Source organism: Triticum urartu, chromosome 2A, assembly GCF_056163025.1.
Source record: "Triticum urartu cultivar PI428250 chromosome 2A, HENAU_Tu73, whole genome shotgun sequence".
NCBI classification, from domain to species: Eukaryota; Viridiplantae; Streptophyta; class Magnoliopsida; order Poales; family Poaceae; genus Triticum; species Triticum urartu.
The window spans coordinates 8,854,314-8,870,577 of record NC_141874.1 but is presented as its reverse complement, the minus strand read 5'-3'; the positions used below and the strand labels follow the sequence as shown (position 1 = coordinate 8,870,577).

Sequence of the window (16,264 nt, the reverse complement as noted above, 5' to 3'; positions counted from 1 at the left end):
GAAAAGCTTACAATTGACAGTGGAGCAGCTCTTGGTCCAGAGGATGCAACAAATTATAGAAGTGTTGTAGGTGCCTTGCAATTTTTGACTCTTACACGCCCTGATATCTCTTATTCAGTAAACAAGGTATGTCAATATTTGCATGCTCCTAGAACCACTCATTGGACAGCAGTTAAAAGAATTCTGAGGTATGTTCAGTATTCTCAAGGACTTGGACTTCAGATTGTCAAGTCTCCTTCCTTGCTTGTTACTGCATATTCTGATGCAGACTGGGCAGGGTGTGCTGATGATAGGAGATCTACTGGTGGTTTTGCTGTGTTTCTGGGATCTAACCTTGTGTCATGGAGTGCAAGAAAGCAAGCCACTGTTTCAAGATCCAGTACGGAGGCTGAATACAAGTCGTTGGCAAATGCTACAGCTGAAGTGATGTGGATACAAACATTACTTTATGAACTTGGGATTAAAGCTCCAAAAGCTGCACGGCTGTGGTGTGACAATATTGGTGCAACTTATCTTTCAGCAAATCCTGTTTTTCATGCACGAACAAAACATATTGAAGTGGATTTCCACTTTGTCAGAGAGAGAGTAGCTCGAAAGCTACTTGAGATCTGGTTTATTCCTACAGGGGATCTACTTGCAGATGGGTTTACTAAACCCTTGACCGAGAGAAGACTAGACGAGTTCAAGTACAATCTCAACCTTAGCAAGGCTTGAGGTTTAGATTGAGGGGGAGTGTTAGAATTATTGTATAGGGATAGAAGAGGTGTTTAACTTGTATCCAACTCTATCTCATCTTCTCCTTATAGATCGATCTCCTCCCAACCGATCTCCCTCTCCCTCGATTTTTCTCTCCGTAAACGTATGCACCAAGGCATTGCCTCAATATATACATACAGTCCGAGACAAAGGGTTCTACGCTTCCCAAACTAATTCACAAACCCCTTGTCAGGTCCACACTATACTTGGCTAGCAGATTTACCGTGAACATACTGTTGGGCCTGTTGCAATTCGCAACATACATTTTTGCACCTATGGCGCTCAAACACGGAACTTTGGGTCCCAAAACTTCCCCGTTCGCCTTTAAAGGTTAGAATGGGTCTTTATTCAGTTAGCCGGTCTTACGCATCATACAAGATCCGCAATTTTCAATCCTTCGGAGGCTTTCATGTAAATGTCCAAGTCAAGTCGTCCATACAAATATGCGGTCACAACACCCATGAACTGCATTCAAGACTTAAGCTAGCTTCCCATCCCGCAGTTGCACACAGTAACATGATTTCACCGGAGTTACAGGAAAACACCCTTGCACACTTTTTATTTTGAGGGTTCACTAACACATATTAATTACATGGATCACAAGAAACAAGACTAGAATAGAAGCTGCATGTTGACTACTAGAATAGAAGTGTGCACTGCATTTGGATCCACCTAACGAGTCATCCCGGAGTTCACATAGGGCGCGGCGGTCTTCCCCATCCTCTCCGCGTTGGCTTCCCATCCCGCGCTCATGTCGAAACCACGGTTCTTCAGCTCGCGGTACTCCTGGGAGAGGGCGCAGAGGCCGCAGAAGAAGTGGACGCAGCAGTCGCCGCAGGGCTTCTCGGCGAGCCCGTGTTCCTCCCGCAGCTTGGCACGGTAGCAGCAGGAGTAGAAGCCGGTGCCCACCCCCGTCGTCATGGCCAGAAGCATGTACAGCGTCCCGCTCGCACAGCATGCTGGCAAGTGAGTAGGTAGTGAGTTACTCCTCCTTCGGCTACTATCAAGTGCAGAGACAGAAATGAAAAAACTCACATATGGCCCCCTTGTCGACGATCTCGGCGATCCTCCCGAAGGCGACGCACGGGCAGAAGAAGGTCAGGCAGCCTGCAGGAAGCTACGTTCTTACCACTACGCCAAGACTAGTAGTTATCTTACATTATGAGAGGCTGATGCTACGGTATTTTAACTACTATACAAGTTCGGCGTCCAAATTCAAAATTTGCAACAAAAAAAGGTGCTCGGTACCTCCTTTTACCGTGGGGTAGCAGCGAGAAATCCGGTTACCCGGAGATAACCAAATTTACCGCCGGGCAACTAACCAACGTGTGTGGTAGAAAAATCACTCTGTGCTGCTCATCACAAGCACTATAGCGGTGTTGCTCTAGAGTGCGGCGTTGCAAAGACCGGGCTCCATGGAGCTCGTTTTGTAAAAAAAAAAATCAAAATATATTTAAAAGTTTCAAAAAATGCCATTTTTTTTACAAATACATATGCATATTCTTTAACTATGTATAAATTTTCAGTAACTAATTTTATCATTTGCATGCTACACAAAAAAGACAAATATCTGACACAAATACAACAAAGAAAAAGCCTATTTCAATCTGTGTATTTGTCTTTTTTACATACATCACATATGAATACATATGTTTATAAAAATTTGTACACGCATACTTAAGTATATGTTTACATGAAAACATTTTTTTCAGAATTTTTTGAGTTATGAAAAAGGTATTTTGGCTGAGAAATGTATATAGAGCTCAATGGAGCTCGGCCTCTGCAGCCACTTTTCGTGTTGCTCTACTTTAACAGGAGGGTGGGAGGGAGGGATGAAGCTATTAGCTTACAGCCGCCAACGTCGTGGAAGCAGCCGCAGAGGCCGGTGGACCACGACGCCATGTGGATGCCTTGCCGCCGCTGCTGGGAGACTTGCAGTTTGTAAGAGCTCGCCGGACTAGCTGAAGAATTAAAGCAGCTCACCGGACTTGTGTGAGCGGCCGTGTGTCCGGTGGAGCGCGCATTTAACAACGGCCGGAGCCTGTTTTTCACGCGCGCCAGCCACAGATGTCAGTTGTCACGAGCTAACGACATGGGTATGAGTTGTGCATGCTGTCGGTTCCTGAGTGCGTGCGACGGCCATGGCTTTACCTGAAGTGACTCCACCACGCACTAGCACGGGGAGTCACCGTCGAGGTCTCTTTTCTGCTGGAAATATTTTGCCGGTGCGCTGGCTAGCTAGTACTAGCAAGGAACCTTCTTTCAGAGATGCCGACGGGACGTGTCGCTACAGGCTCTCCGTTGACATCAACTGCAACGACTCCGCATTAGTGCGTGGAGTCACTTTCAGACAAAGTCACGGCCTTTTACGCTAGGGACGTGTGCAAATATAGCCCGTCCAACCAGCAGATTCGATGGTTCAGATTGATCGATACTAGGCGACGAAAGAATGCAGTATTATTTTCAAGCAATGGGTAAACTAGCAAGGTGGCCCTTGCAAATGTGAGGGCATCAAGTTAAATGCACAAAACCATCACATTCGTGTTATGATTAGCGGAAAACCACCACTTCACGGTTTCACACATTTCACACTGAACCGAAATTCTGATAGTGGTGGATGAGCTCTTAGTTCAGTGGTTAGAGTGTTGTGTTGGTTCGGACATCGGTTCTTACACGGGTCTCACATCTCCTTCTTTATTAAAAATCAGTAGGGGCTTCTCCACCAAATTGATAGCGGCAAAAACCATTGAGTCATTTTTTGAGCACGTTTTGACGTGGCTGATCCCTCACGGTCCGACATCGGTGATGGTGTGCCATTAACGGCTATGTCCGAAGCGACTGGGTCAGCCCAAACCGAGCGCTCCCTCCGTCACTCCCCTCCCTCTCCTCTCTCTCTCTCTCTCTCTCTCTCTCTCTCTCCACTAGTAGAAAACAGGGCTATGGTCCAGGCCGGCTCAGCCCATTAGTCCCGGTTCAGTGTAGAACCGGGACTAATGTGGGCATTGGTCCCGGTTCGTGAGCCCAGGGGGCCGGCCGGGCCACGTGGGCCATTGGTCCCGGTTCGTCTGGACCTTTTGGTCCCGGTTGGTGGGACGAACCGGGACTAATGGGCCTCGCTCCTGGCCCACCACCATTGGTCCCGGTTGGTGGCCTGAACCGGGACCAAAGGCTCCCCTTTAGTCCCGGTTCTTGCCACAAACCGGGACCAATGAGGTGCCTATATATACCCTCGCCCGCGAGCAGAGCACTCCAGTGCTCTGTTTTTCTCTGGCCGGCGAGGGGAGGGGTTTGTGGTGCTCTAGCTCACCTCCTATGCACATGAGGTGTTCGATGGAATGCCCGAGTCACACTACTTAAACTTTCTCCTCTCGAAGCTCGACCTCCAAGCTCCATTTTCCTCGAGATTTGTCTAGATTTAGCGGTCCGTCACGCCCCGTCCCCGTCTTCACCGCCGTCGATCACCCGCGCTGATCTCATCACCGACACCACCGTGGTGAGCCTCTCGTTCTTATCTTCTTTCTGAAAGGAAAAATATTCTTACTTGTGTGTTTAGATAGATACTTGTATCATTTTCTTACATTTATTATTGCATCTTATATAGTGCGATGGTTTTGGTATCCGCCCCCGTCGGCCCTCGTCCTGTCTATGATTCGGATTTGGTATGTATATTATCTTCATAACTATTGGTTTATTTATTGTTTATGAAAATTATGCCGACCAACGTGACATAGATTTTATTTATCTAGGATGTATGTCAATCAGAAATGCCAACCGACCCTATTGTCGAGAGGTTAAATTTAGTTGAAGAAGAAAACAATTTGTTGAAGGAAAAAATAAAAAAAATTGAGGAGGAGAAGATGATATTGGAGTTGCATGTTGCGGATGTCGTCGATGATCACAAGATCAAGATGGATGCAATGCGCTTGAAGATGAGAAAGATTAGAAAATATGACATTCATACCGAGGCTTGGTATCATTATGCCGTTGGATCAATTGTTACCTTGGTTGCGATTATGATCGCATTTGTTTTCGCATTGAAATGTTTTACATAGTTTCAATGTATGGTTTAATTATTAGATGCTCTGGAGAGCTATATGTTGTTAGATGAGAACTATGTATGCACTTTGGTTTTAATGTGATGATGAACTTCTATTAATTTGGACACTTAATTATATATAATGCACGCAGATGAACCGGCAATGGATGTACGGTGACGGACACACCCGCGAGTACATTAAGGGCGTGCATGAGTTTCTCGATGCGGCTGAGGCAAACAAGCAGAATGGTTTTATGTGTTGTCCATGCACTGAATGTGGGAATACGAGGTCTTACTCTAACCGGAAAATTCTTCACTCCCACCTGCTTTACAAGGGTTTCATGCCACACTATAATGTTTGGACGAGGCACGGAGAAATAGGGGTTATGATGGAAGACGGCGAAGAAGAAGAGTACGATGACAACTATGTGCCCGATGATGATGATCTCTGCCGGGTCATTGTCGATGCAAGGACACAATGCATTAGTCAAAAGGAGAAGCTGAAGTTCGATCGCATGTTAGAGGATCACAAAAAAGGGTTATACCCCAATTGAGAAGATGGCAACACAAAGCTCGGTACCGTACTGGAATTGCTGCAGTGGAAGGCAGAGAATGCTGTGGCTGACAAAGGATTTGAGAAGCTACTGAAAATATTGAAGAAGAAGCTTCCAAACGATAACGAATTACCCGACAGTACATACGCAGCAAAGAAGGTCGTATGCCCTCTAGGATTGGAGGTGGAGAAGATACATGCATGCCCTAATGACTGCATCCTCTACCGCGGTGCATACAAGGATCTGAACGCATGCCCGGTATGCGGTGCGTTGCGGTATAAGATCAGACGAGATGACCCTGGTGATGTTGACGGCGAGCCCCTCAGGAAGAGGGTTCCTGCGAAGGTGATGTGGTATGCTCCTATAATACCACGGTTGAAACGTCTGTTTAGAAACGAAGAGCATGCCAAGTTGATGCGATGGCACAGTGAGAACCGAAAGAAAGATGGGAAGTTGAGAGCACCCGCTGACGGGTCGCAGTGGCGAAAAATCGAGAGAAAGTACTGGGATGAGTTTGCAAAGGACCCAAGGAATGTATGGTTTGCTTTAAGCGCGGATGGCATTAATCCTTTCGGGGAGCAGAGCAGCAATCACAGCACCTGGCCCGTGACTCTATGTATGTATAACCTTCCTCCTTGGATGTGCATGAAGCGGAAGTTCATTATGATGCCAGTTCTCATCCAAGGCCCTAAGCAACCCGGCAACGAAATTGATGTGTACCAAAGGCCATTAGTTGAAGAACTTTTACAGCTGTGGAATGGAAACGGTGTACGTATGTGGGATGAGCACAGGCAGGAGGAATTTAACCTTAAGGCGTTGCTGTTCGTGACCATCAACGATTGGCCCGCTCTCAGTAACCTTTCAGGACAGACAAACAAAGGATACCACGCATGCACGCACTGTTTAGATGACACTGAAAGTATATACCTGGACAAATGCAGGAAGAATGTGTACCTGGGCCATCGTCGATTTCTTCCGACCAACCATCAATGTCGAAAGAAAGGCAAGCATTTCAAAGGCGAGGCAGATCACCGGAAGAAGCCCGCCATGAGCACCGGTGTTCACGTGCTTGCTATGGTCAATGATTTACACTACGTAATCTTTGGAAAGCGTCCCGGTGGACTAGCTGTTCCGAATGACGCTGAGGGACACGCACCCATGTGGAAGAAGAAATCTATATTTTGGCACTAACAGAAAGTTTATAATTTTTGTGACCTAAAAGCAAAAAGAAATCACTAAAAAACTGTAAGTATTTAGTTTTAAGTAGAAATAAAAAATAAAAAAACAAAAAATGTAGAAATAAAAAAGAAAAAACCAAAAAAAAATGCCACCTACTGGGCCTCCACGGCCTGAATACGACTAGAAACCCTACATGGGCCAGGATTCAGGCCCGCAGAAGGCCCAATAGGCCCACAGGCAAAGCAATGTCAAATTAGGCCCATAGGCCTGCAGTTCAGAGGAGTTCGAGAGGGAGGAGGCAGCAGAGCTTATAAACTGGTGTTGGGCACTGTCAACTAGCGATGTGGGACTAAACTTATGGGCGCGGGGCAGCACAAGGGTATTGGTCCCGGTTGGTGGCACCAACCGGGACTAAAGGGGGCATTGGTCACGGTTCGTGGCACCAACCGTGACCATTGCCCCCCTTTAGTCCCGGTTGGTGCCACCAACCGGGACCAAAGGCCAATTTTCGGCGGCCTTTGGTCCCGGTTGGTGGCACCAACCGGGACTAAAGGGGGGCATTGGTCCAGGTTTGTGCCACGAACCGGGACCAAAGCCTTTTCTATATAAGCAGAGACTTAGCGTTTTTTCAGATTTCATCGCCAGTTCCCCGCCCCGACGACGCCGCCAGGCTGCCCGAGCTCGCCCCGACGACGCCGTCAGGCTGCCCCGCCGTCGCCGTCGCCTCGCCCATGCCCGTCGTCGCCCGCGCCCTCGCCGTCGCCCGGGCCCCTGCCCCGGCCCGCCCCTGCCCCGACGCGGCCGCCCCGGCCCGCCCCCGTCGCCGTCGCCCGCGCGCCGCCCCGGCCCGCCCTCGCCGTCGCCCGCGCCCCTGCCCCGACGCCATCCTCGCCGCCGACCTCTCCTTAGCTTGGTCCGGCCGCCGGCGCCATCCCTTTGCAAATTTTTGTTCATAGATGATAGAGATCAAATGATGATTTTTTTGTTCATAGATGCATGATAGATGATCAAATGATGTTTTTTTGTGCATAGATGATCATATGATTTTTTTAGGTTATTTTCATTTGTAGAATTTTTTTATGTATCTAGGAATATTTTTGTTTATAGATGATAGATGATCAAATGATGAATATTTTAGTTCATAGATGATAGATGATCAAATGATGATTTTTTTGTTCATAGATGATAGATGATCAAATGATGTTTTTTTTGTTCATAGATGATCATATGATTTTTTTAGGTTATTTTCATTTGTAGAAATTTTTTATGTATCTAGGAATATTTTTGTTCATAGATGATAGATGACATATATGATGATGTTTTTTTTTCATATATGCATTTTTTCATATATATGATGATGTTAGTGGAGAGGAAAAAGTAAAATAAGGAAAAGGAAAATAAGTAGAGAAAGAAGGAGAAGAAGAAGGAGAAGACGAGGAGAGGAAGAAAAGGAAGAGGAGAAGAAGAAAGGAATAGAAGAGAAGAAGAGAAAATTAGAATATATATTCTATTTTCTCTTTTCTCCTCTATTCCTTTCTTCTTCTCTTCTTTTTTTCTTCTTTTTTTTCTTCGACACATGGGGGAGGTCGAGAACATCGGACATTCATGAGAGAGGCGAGGAAGAAGGGGAAGAAGAGGGTGAAGAAGAGGAGAGGAAGAAGAGGAAGTCTTCTCCTCTATTCTTTCTTTTCTTCTTTTTTCTTCTTCTTCTTCCTCTTTATTTTATCGGGAACGAGGGTTGTCGAGAGGTCGAGGAGCGGTAGAGGAGAAACCCTAAATAGAAAGTATCGTCGGTGTGAGATACATGTACCGTCGGTGTCGGACACTACACCCACATCCCACAAGTGGCGCGGGCTTCGACGCCCACGTCACTTGTGGGACGTGGATGTAGTGTCCGACACCGAAGGCCACATGTATCTCACACCCACGAAACTTGCTAGCTATTTAGGGTTTCCTCTACCGAAAAGAAGAGGAGAAATAAATAAGAAGAAAAAAGATGAAAAAAAAAGAGGAGAAGAAGAAAGGAATAGTGGAGAAAAGAGAAAATAGAGGGACATAGATGTAGTGTCATCGTTGTCGATATATACCCCCTCCCGATAGCTTACTATGATTAGGTAGCTAGTTCTACGTTTGGCACTAATATATCCATCTATCATGTTTGAATAATAATTGCCATGTTGTAAATATTTGTAGAAACTATGGACACCGCCCTAGACGAAGCAACAAAAGAAGCGTTGTTGAGGGACATAATCGCAGAAGGAAGTGATGCCATCTCGTTGTTTCTCAACGAAACCGATGGTCTGGAAGGAGAGGGTGAACAAGCTGGCTACGGTGACCTAATGCCGGTGCAAGAAGAAGGACATGAGGACGGCTCCGGTGACCGAACCGAGTCCAGCCAGGTATATATATTAGTTAAGCCTATGCTGACTAGCTGATTGATGCATTCATTGTTTTGGTATGTACACATATTAATTAAGTCTTTGTTCTTTTTTCTAGCCCTCCGGATCGAGCACAACTTCGGTAAAGAGACGAGGCCCGAAGAAAAAGTTGAGCTCGGATGAAAAGTTTGAGATCATAGCAATCGCGCCCGACGGCCAACCTATTGAACCCCTCCGGACAAAGAGCGCATTTGTTGCTCAGTGCGGGGTTCTGGTTAGGGACAAGATCCCGATAAGCATCCAGCAACGGTTTAAGCCGGCTACAGAAGACCCTGAGGTCTCTTATGTCAATGATATGCAGAAAAATGATCTTTGGACTGAGCTGAAGTCAAATTTCACCCTACCGCCTGAGGATAATCCAGAGAACCCAGTTAAAGAGAAATTAATCAAGTCTTTTGCTCTGAAGAGGATGGCAGAACTATTCAGGAGGTGGAAGAAAGAGCTGAATAAGTTTGTCGAAAATAATGAGACACCAGAATTTAAGGGCAGATATGAGAATATCAGAGATCACTGGCCCGCATTTGTGGCCCACAAGACATCGGAAAAGAGTAAGAAGATGTCGGCGACAAACAAGCAAAATGCTGCGAAGAAGAAGCTTCACCATCGCACGGGGTCAGGTGGCTACCTCGTAGCCCGGCCTAAGTGGTCCAAGACTCAGAATGATCTGGTTCATAAAGGGATCGAACCAGAGACAATTAACTGGCCAGACCGTTGCCGAACTTGGTTCTTCGGGGCTGGCAGAACACTGGACCCTGTAACAGGGAAGTGCATTTGGACGAACGATCAAATGGACATACCAGTCAGTAAGCTTAAGCAGTATATCGAAGCAGCGCAGGAAGGGACGTTCTTTCCAGACAGAGAGAACGACGAGCTCACAATGGCCCTCGGGAATCCTGAGCACCCTGGACGGACACGAGGCACGCCAGGCTCCATTCCGTGGAAGGTTGGGTTTCCGGACGCAGGCGGTTACAAATCCCATGAGAGGAGGAAAAAAGTGCAGCAGACCCAAATGCAGGCGCTGCAAGCAAGGGTAGACGCGATAGAGGAACGAGAAGCAAATCGCAGCAAACGTACTGCCGAAGCCTCCCCCGAAGCTACCCCGCCATCTCAGCGCAGAAGCAGCATGGCTTCCACCGAGCTGCTTCAGCCGGAGCATGACTTGACGGCTCCTGCCAGCTATCCCGTGGATGCTATAACAGAGTCTCAAAATTGCCACCTTATGACGCAATGGATGAATTTGAAGGTCAAGGCGGCTGTTGGCTCTGTTTTTCCTACTGAACCCGGCGCAACTTTTCACTGCCGGCCGATTCCAGAAGGATATGCTAGGGTGATGGTGGATGAGATAACGGAGGGATTTGAGGACCTCCAGCTTGACCACCCTACCGGTGAAGGGGAGACTCGGCTGGGGTCTGCTCTGAAGACTCCATGCCTATGGCGGAAGGAGCTCATCAACCTTCCGAATTGGACGCCACCGCCTCCTCCTCCTCCTCCGGCGAGTCAGGGCACTCCGCCTCCACCGCCTCCTCCTCCGGCGAGTGACGATCAGGGCCCTCGGCCGGCTCCTTCTCCGGCGTGGGGCGGCACTCCGCCTCCTTCTCCGCCTGCGCCGACGCGCCCGAGCAGCCAGCCTCCTCTTTCTCCACCTCGTCAGCAAGGGCGGAAGAGACCTGCCGCCGCTCCAGCTGCTCCGGCGCGTCGTAGTCCTTCTCCTCCGCCTCTTAAGCAAGTAAAGAAGACAACCGCTACGTCTGCTCGGTCGGCGTCTAGCAGTACAACCAGAGGCGGGAGGACATACAGATTCGGTCCTTCTCTGAAGACTCCAGAGAAGTTACCATACAAGAGGACCCAGGAGGAGAACGCCGAGATCGCGCGAGAAGAAGTGAAGAAATTCTTTAAAGGGGTGAAAGCAAAGAAACATCCACCTCCGGAGGAGAAGGTAGATCGGGTGAAAGTGAAGCGCACTCTGGCTGCCCTGACAAAACCACCGAAGTCTGATTCGCCAAAAGGAAACTATGACCGCATTATTGGAAAGGAATTTGCCGAAGCGGAGCGGTCGGGAAGTACTGTCAGTGATCAAAGGCTGAAAGAAAGACGAGCTGGGAAACAAATTGCCTAGCTCGGCGAACAAGCGAAGCAATCGTGCCCCCCGCTCAAGGTGCCTAGCCACAACGTCGATAATGATCCGAGGATGGTGCCCGGTTATAGCAATCTTGCAGATTACCTGCCCGACGAAGTACATTATGAACCCATGGACGTGCAGATACAAAGATACGAGTACGGGAAGCTTCTCATCAAAGATGAAAGATCTCTATCAACGATGATGCGAAGATTGCATGATTGGTACTTGAAAATCTGCAGAGACTCTGGGGCGAGGAGTACTTTGTATGCGAGAGTTAAACCGGAGCATGACCTCGTTGGAATTGATCTGTTGCCTGTTCCATTTGAGGAGTTCTATCAGTTCTTCAATCAATTGGCCCTCGATAAAACAACGGTCGCCTGCTACTGTCTGTAAGTAGTACTACTTCTGTCATTAAGTTTCTCTATATAGCTTAGCTCTTTCATTGCATGTATTTATAATCATCCTCACTATATTATGCAGATTGAAGATCGTCGAATTGAAGAAAAGACAAGTTGGTGATATTGGGTTCATTAACACATATCTCATAGATGCAACTCAGGTTAAACTTCATGCCGCAGCTACCGAGGCCAGCTTGCTACGATCGTTCGTAATAAATCAAAACAAAGATATAATACTCTTTCCTTACAACTTCAGGTGAGTGTTACTGTCTTGTGCGTATTCGGTTTCCCTTATATATTAGTCAAGGTTATAGTAATGTAATTGATGAGTTATGCATGTGTGTGCAGTTACCACTATATTCTCCTAGAGATTAAGCTTGAGCAGGGAGTAGTAACCGTCTTGGACTCTAAACGAAAAGATCCCAAGGAGTATGCGGACATGACTGAAATCCTCAAGAAGTAAGTTAAATCGATCATTATCCACCATATCAGCAACTTTGTTCATTTTCTGATATCAAGTAATTGTTTTCTTTGTCCGGCAGGGTTTGGAGAAAATTCACCAAAACAGTTCCGGGACTGCCGAAGGAGCTGGAATTTAGACACCCGAAAGTAAGTACTATAGTAGCATGTTCCGCGCATCTCCTAGTGGTTCAAGCGCTAGTTTCATCAATACCATTTAGCATTCTTGCTTATCAGTTTGATTGACCTCTATTTCTTGTAAAGTGGTTGTGGCAGGAACAAGGGAATGATTTCTGTGGATACTACATCTGCGAGTCCATCCGCCACACGACCTGTGAGCGGGGCGGGTACTCTAACGAACAATATGAAGTACGTAAATAACAACATTCACAATTTTATTTTATTACCATCATTTGTGTTGAGTTTTATTCATTTATATATATATATATATATATACATATATGTATTGACCCCCCTCTTCAAATTAGATGTTTCGGAAGCGGGATGAACTCCTAGCACCAGCTCGCATGCGAGCAATTCAAGAGGAATTGGCGGCATTCTTTCTTGACCACGTGATCCCTGAAGACGGAGAATTCTATGTGGACCCTGAGTCCGTCTGATTACATTTGTAAGAGATAATTATTGTATATATGTAGCCGGTAGTGTCAGATAGATATACGAGAACTTGTTGTTCGACCAATCTCTCGGAGAAGGAGAGGTGGTCGATATCACTTCTCTCTGTATATATGCATATATGTTCATGACGATCTTCTGTTTCCTTCGTTTGCTTACTAGCTAGCTAGCGTGTCTAGTCCTCTCTATATACATATGTATAGTACGTAGCGTCGACCAAGCACGGACATAAGAGAGGACACTTCTCTCTATTAATTACAACTAGCTAACACAATATATGAAACACCTAAATTAACCCCGCAAAACCCCCAACCCCCCCCTTTCAAAAAAAAACAAAAACCCCAGCCACAAAAGTGCTGACGCGTGGATGCCTATTGATCCCGGTTGGTGCCACCAACCGGGACCAAAGGGTCTCCTGACTGGGCTCTGCGCAATGCCCAAGTGGAGGGCCTTTAGTCCCGGTTCTGGATTGAACCGGGACTAAAGGGGGCAGGTATTAGTACCGACACTTTAGTCTCGGTTCCGGAACCGGGACTAAAGGCCCTTACGAACCGGGACTATAGGCCCTTTTTCTACCAGTGTCGCGGACATGGCGGCGGTGGTGGCTTCGGATCCATCAGCAAGGGAGTGGCGGGGACAAGGCATGGTGGACATAATGTGAAGCGTGGTTGGCCGGTGTGGCAGGGGGCTCCCGCGGCGAGGAGGAATATTGTTGCAGCCACAACATATTCATTTCAGAGTATTTCATCATCGCCACCGCCGACAATGGCAGATGTTGCCTATGCCCTCACGGGGGTGGTCGAGCCCCTAGGTGAGTTGCCTGCCTCTTTATATTAGCAAATTTCATTGCTGGAATTCTAGGGTTCCAGATTTGGAAACTAGGGTTTGCTGGAATTCTAGCAAATTTTGTCGCTCGCCTAGGTTAACTGAATCTTGGTGTTGCTGTTTGTGACTGAATGAACTGAAGTACTGAATTTAGGACTCTAAATTAATTGAAGGTTCATGTTCTGTTTGACTGAATTTTAGAACTCTGAATTAACTGAAACATGTCACATTTGACTTAATTTTAGGGTTCTGAAATAGAGTTTGAGTCTATCTAACTGGTGTATTCATCTAGCTGGGTGCCTTCAAATGGTTAATTATTCTAGGGTTAGTTACTTTACTAATTGATATGTGTAATTTGCATTTGAGTTAGCCTTGTGCAATGCAACTGACACTAAATGCCACTATTGAAATTTGCTGGTGTTGTGCAGTGGGTACATGAGTTAAATTTGGGTTGAGTGGTGCAGTGGACAAGTTGACCATGGAAGGAGTGAGTCAGTGTACATGGTTTTAAGTGATTTGATTGATGTGAAGTGTTAGTACGTGTGCTCAATTTAATGTTCAAACTTGTTTCAAAGTTGTGTTGATTAAAGGCAGGTCTACTAACTAGGAGAGAGAGGCTTGCAATGTTCCCGCACAGTGCTTTTCCATCCCACACAGTGCTGCCATTGTCTTTGACTGGATTTCGCGATATTTTGTTAGTCTTGTCAAGGTGAAAAGAGGCGGTCGCAAACTGGTGGCCGGTGGGGACAAGACATCCGTTATCATGACAAGTCTTGGTAACAAAATTACTGTGTTGTGTCATTAACACCTTTACTTAAATAATGACGAGCAATGTTTTATTTTCGGTCAAAATTCTGGTAACCGTCTTGAAAGCTTGTTGACCTTCAAAAAAACTTGAATTTAAATGGTATGTTGTCTTTGCATGGATTTTGTGATATTTTTGCTGCCTTTTAATGGTGAAAAGAGGTGCTTCCTAGCTGGTCACGGGTCGAGAACAAGATGGTGATTTATGTTTCAAAATCGCTTGTTGGTCTTCCTCTTTGACTCGAATGTTCAACAGACAAATGAACACATTGCACGAACAAGGACACAAGTATAAAGAGAAACTTATAAACTCTTATATTATATTCTCTTAAAAATGTCTTCTCTTGTGCGTAAATCAACCTATGTATAGAAGTTCTCCATATCATGCCTTTATATAGCCTAACCCACCCTGGAAAGTTCACCAATAAGCTCACATTAACCTTTTCATATGTTGCAAAAGTACCATTCCATATTACTAATGACATTGATTACTATCTCTAAATGCCCCCTTGGACTTTTCTTAATATGCATTGGTGTCTGTTTTTAATACTCCCACTTGAACGTTTAATTATTTTGGAACGCACATGTCTCGTCAAAAGCTCCTCCCAAAAAAAAAGGATAAAATAGTGTATTGCGTTGCAATTGTTGTCTCTTTAAAACATAAGTGAGGACCCTCATTGGGGGAAAACCCACTAATGAAAAAAGTACAACCTCTAGTCTTGTGTATTTGAATTCATCTACTAGACCAACAATCTTTGATATCACTAAATAGAGCTACTATTTAAGGGTAATCCCCCCCCCCCGAACCTTGAATCCTCTAAGTTTTCTCATATTAGTGCGGCTGGCACGTATCTCAAATAGGATGCTAGCAGGTAGAGACTTTGTAAGTAGATCAACAAGAATAACACATAATTTAGTTTGCAAGATCTTCACTTTCCCACTCTTCTGGAGCTCATGAGGGTAGAGAATTTAGGGAGCAATATGCTAGTGACATTGTTCTTAACTTTGACATTGTACAACAGAAGTGGCAGTTTCATAATAAATAATTGTGGGGGTGATGACGATATTGAGTCCACATGACTTTTTGATGAGGTTAGTTGTCCATATGAGCCAATGGATTCAAGTGAGGATTCATATAAAGAAACTATCTTTGAGTGGTTAGTACATTTGGCTATGAGGTTTTGCTTATATTACCTATGAGAAATTGTTGTCACACTATACATAAACGCAAATGTAGTATGAGATATAGCATTATGGGGATCAGCATTTATGTACCCCATGATAGTTAAGTCTTGGTTCTTGTAGTAATAAGATCTAAGATCATGAATACCTAGAGGCATCTGAAGATAGTTTTGACGCCTAGAAAATGCCTACATGTTGGGACTGCACTATACATGGCTAGTAGTTAACCACAAACATAATGTGAGGCCGAGTGTAATTCCCAAGGTACATTACTGCTCACATAACTCTCATATATCAAACTTTGGGTCCCAGAACTTCCTCATTCTCATTTCGAGGTTTGAACGGGACTTTATATATCCACATCATGGGATCTCACAACCATTGCGGTTCTAAGAGGGTGACATTTATTCATATTAAATCTTTGAAGAACCATGTGTATATATGCATATTGGTGAACTAGAACTCCTTCCAGAAAGTCCTCAAGCTGTAGCCTAAGCAAAGTATCTTTTTACCTCAATGCTTTCATCTCAAGCTCCATCATAACGTACGAACTAAATTCTTCTATGCCATTTGTATTGCTGGTTGTATTCAGATAATCATCATCCTTTTTTTAGGAAACGGGGATATCCCTTGGCCTCTTCATCAATGCGATGCCCACAACTGTATATTTATTAAAATCCAAGTAAGAAGCTCCAATAGTGCAGTACAAAATTGCCAAACAAATAAAAATAAAGCCACAACCGGCAAAAATAGGGATATATGCCTAGACACATAGCCTACTACTGGGCCGCCATCCAAACTGGTTGTACATATCCCGTGCTACTGTCTCCCATTGGTTGCACCCATATATCATAAGCTCATGCACTTCTGCATGGTGTAGT

At 45.5% G+C, this 16,264-nt stretch overlaps 1 protein-coding gene across 1 annotated transcript; it reads right to left on the bottom strand.

Moving 5' to 3' along the window:
• Nucleotides 1–1,135: 1,135 nt before the first annotated feature.
• LOC125540598 (cell number regulator 2) lies at nucleotides 1,136–2,797 on the bottom strand. The gene is made up of 3 exons (XM_048704204.2): nucleotides 2,607–2,797; nucleotides 1,792–1,863; nucleotides 1,136–1,715 (listed from the first exon to the last, which is right to left on the bottom strand). The coding sequence occupies exons 1-3, from the start codon at nucleotides 2,656–2,658 to the stop codon at nucleotides 1,429–1,431; spliced, it is 411 nt and encodes a 136-aa protein (XP_048560161.1). The 5' UTR covers nucleotides 2,659–2,797; the 3' UTR covers nucleotides 1,136–1,428.
• Nucleotides 2,798–16,264: the final 13,467 nt, after the last annotated feature.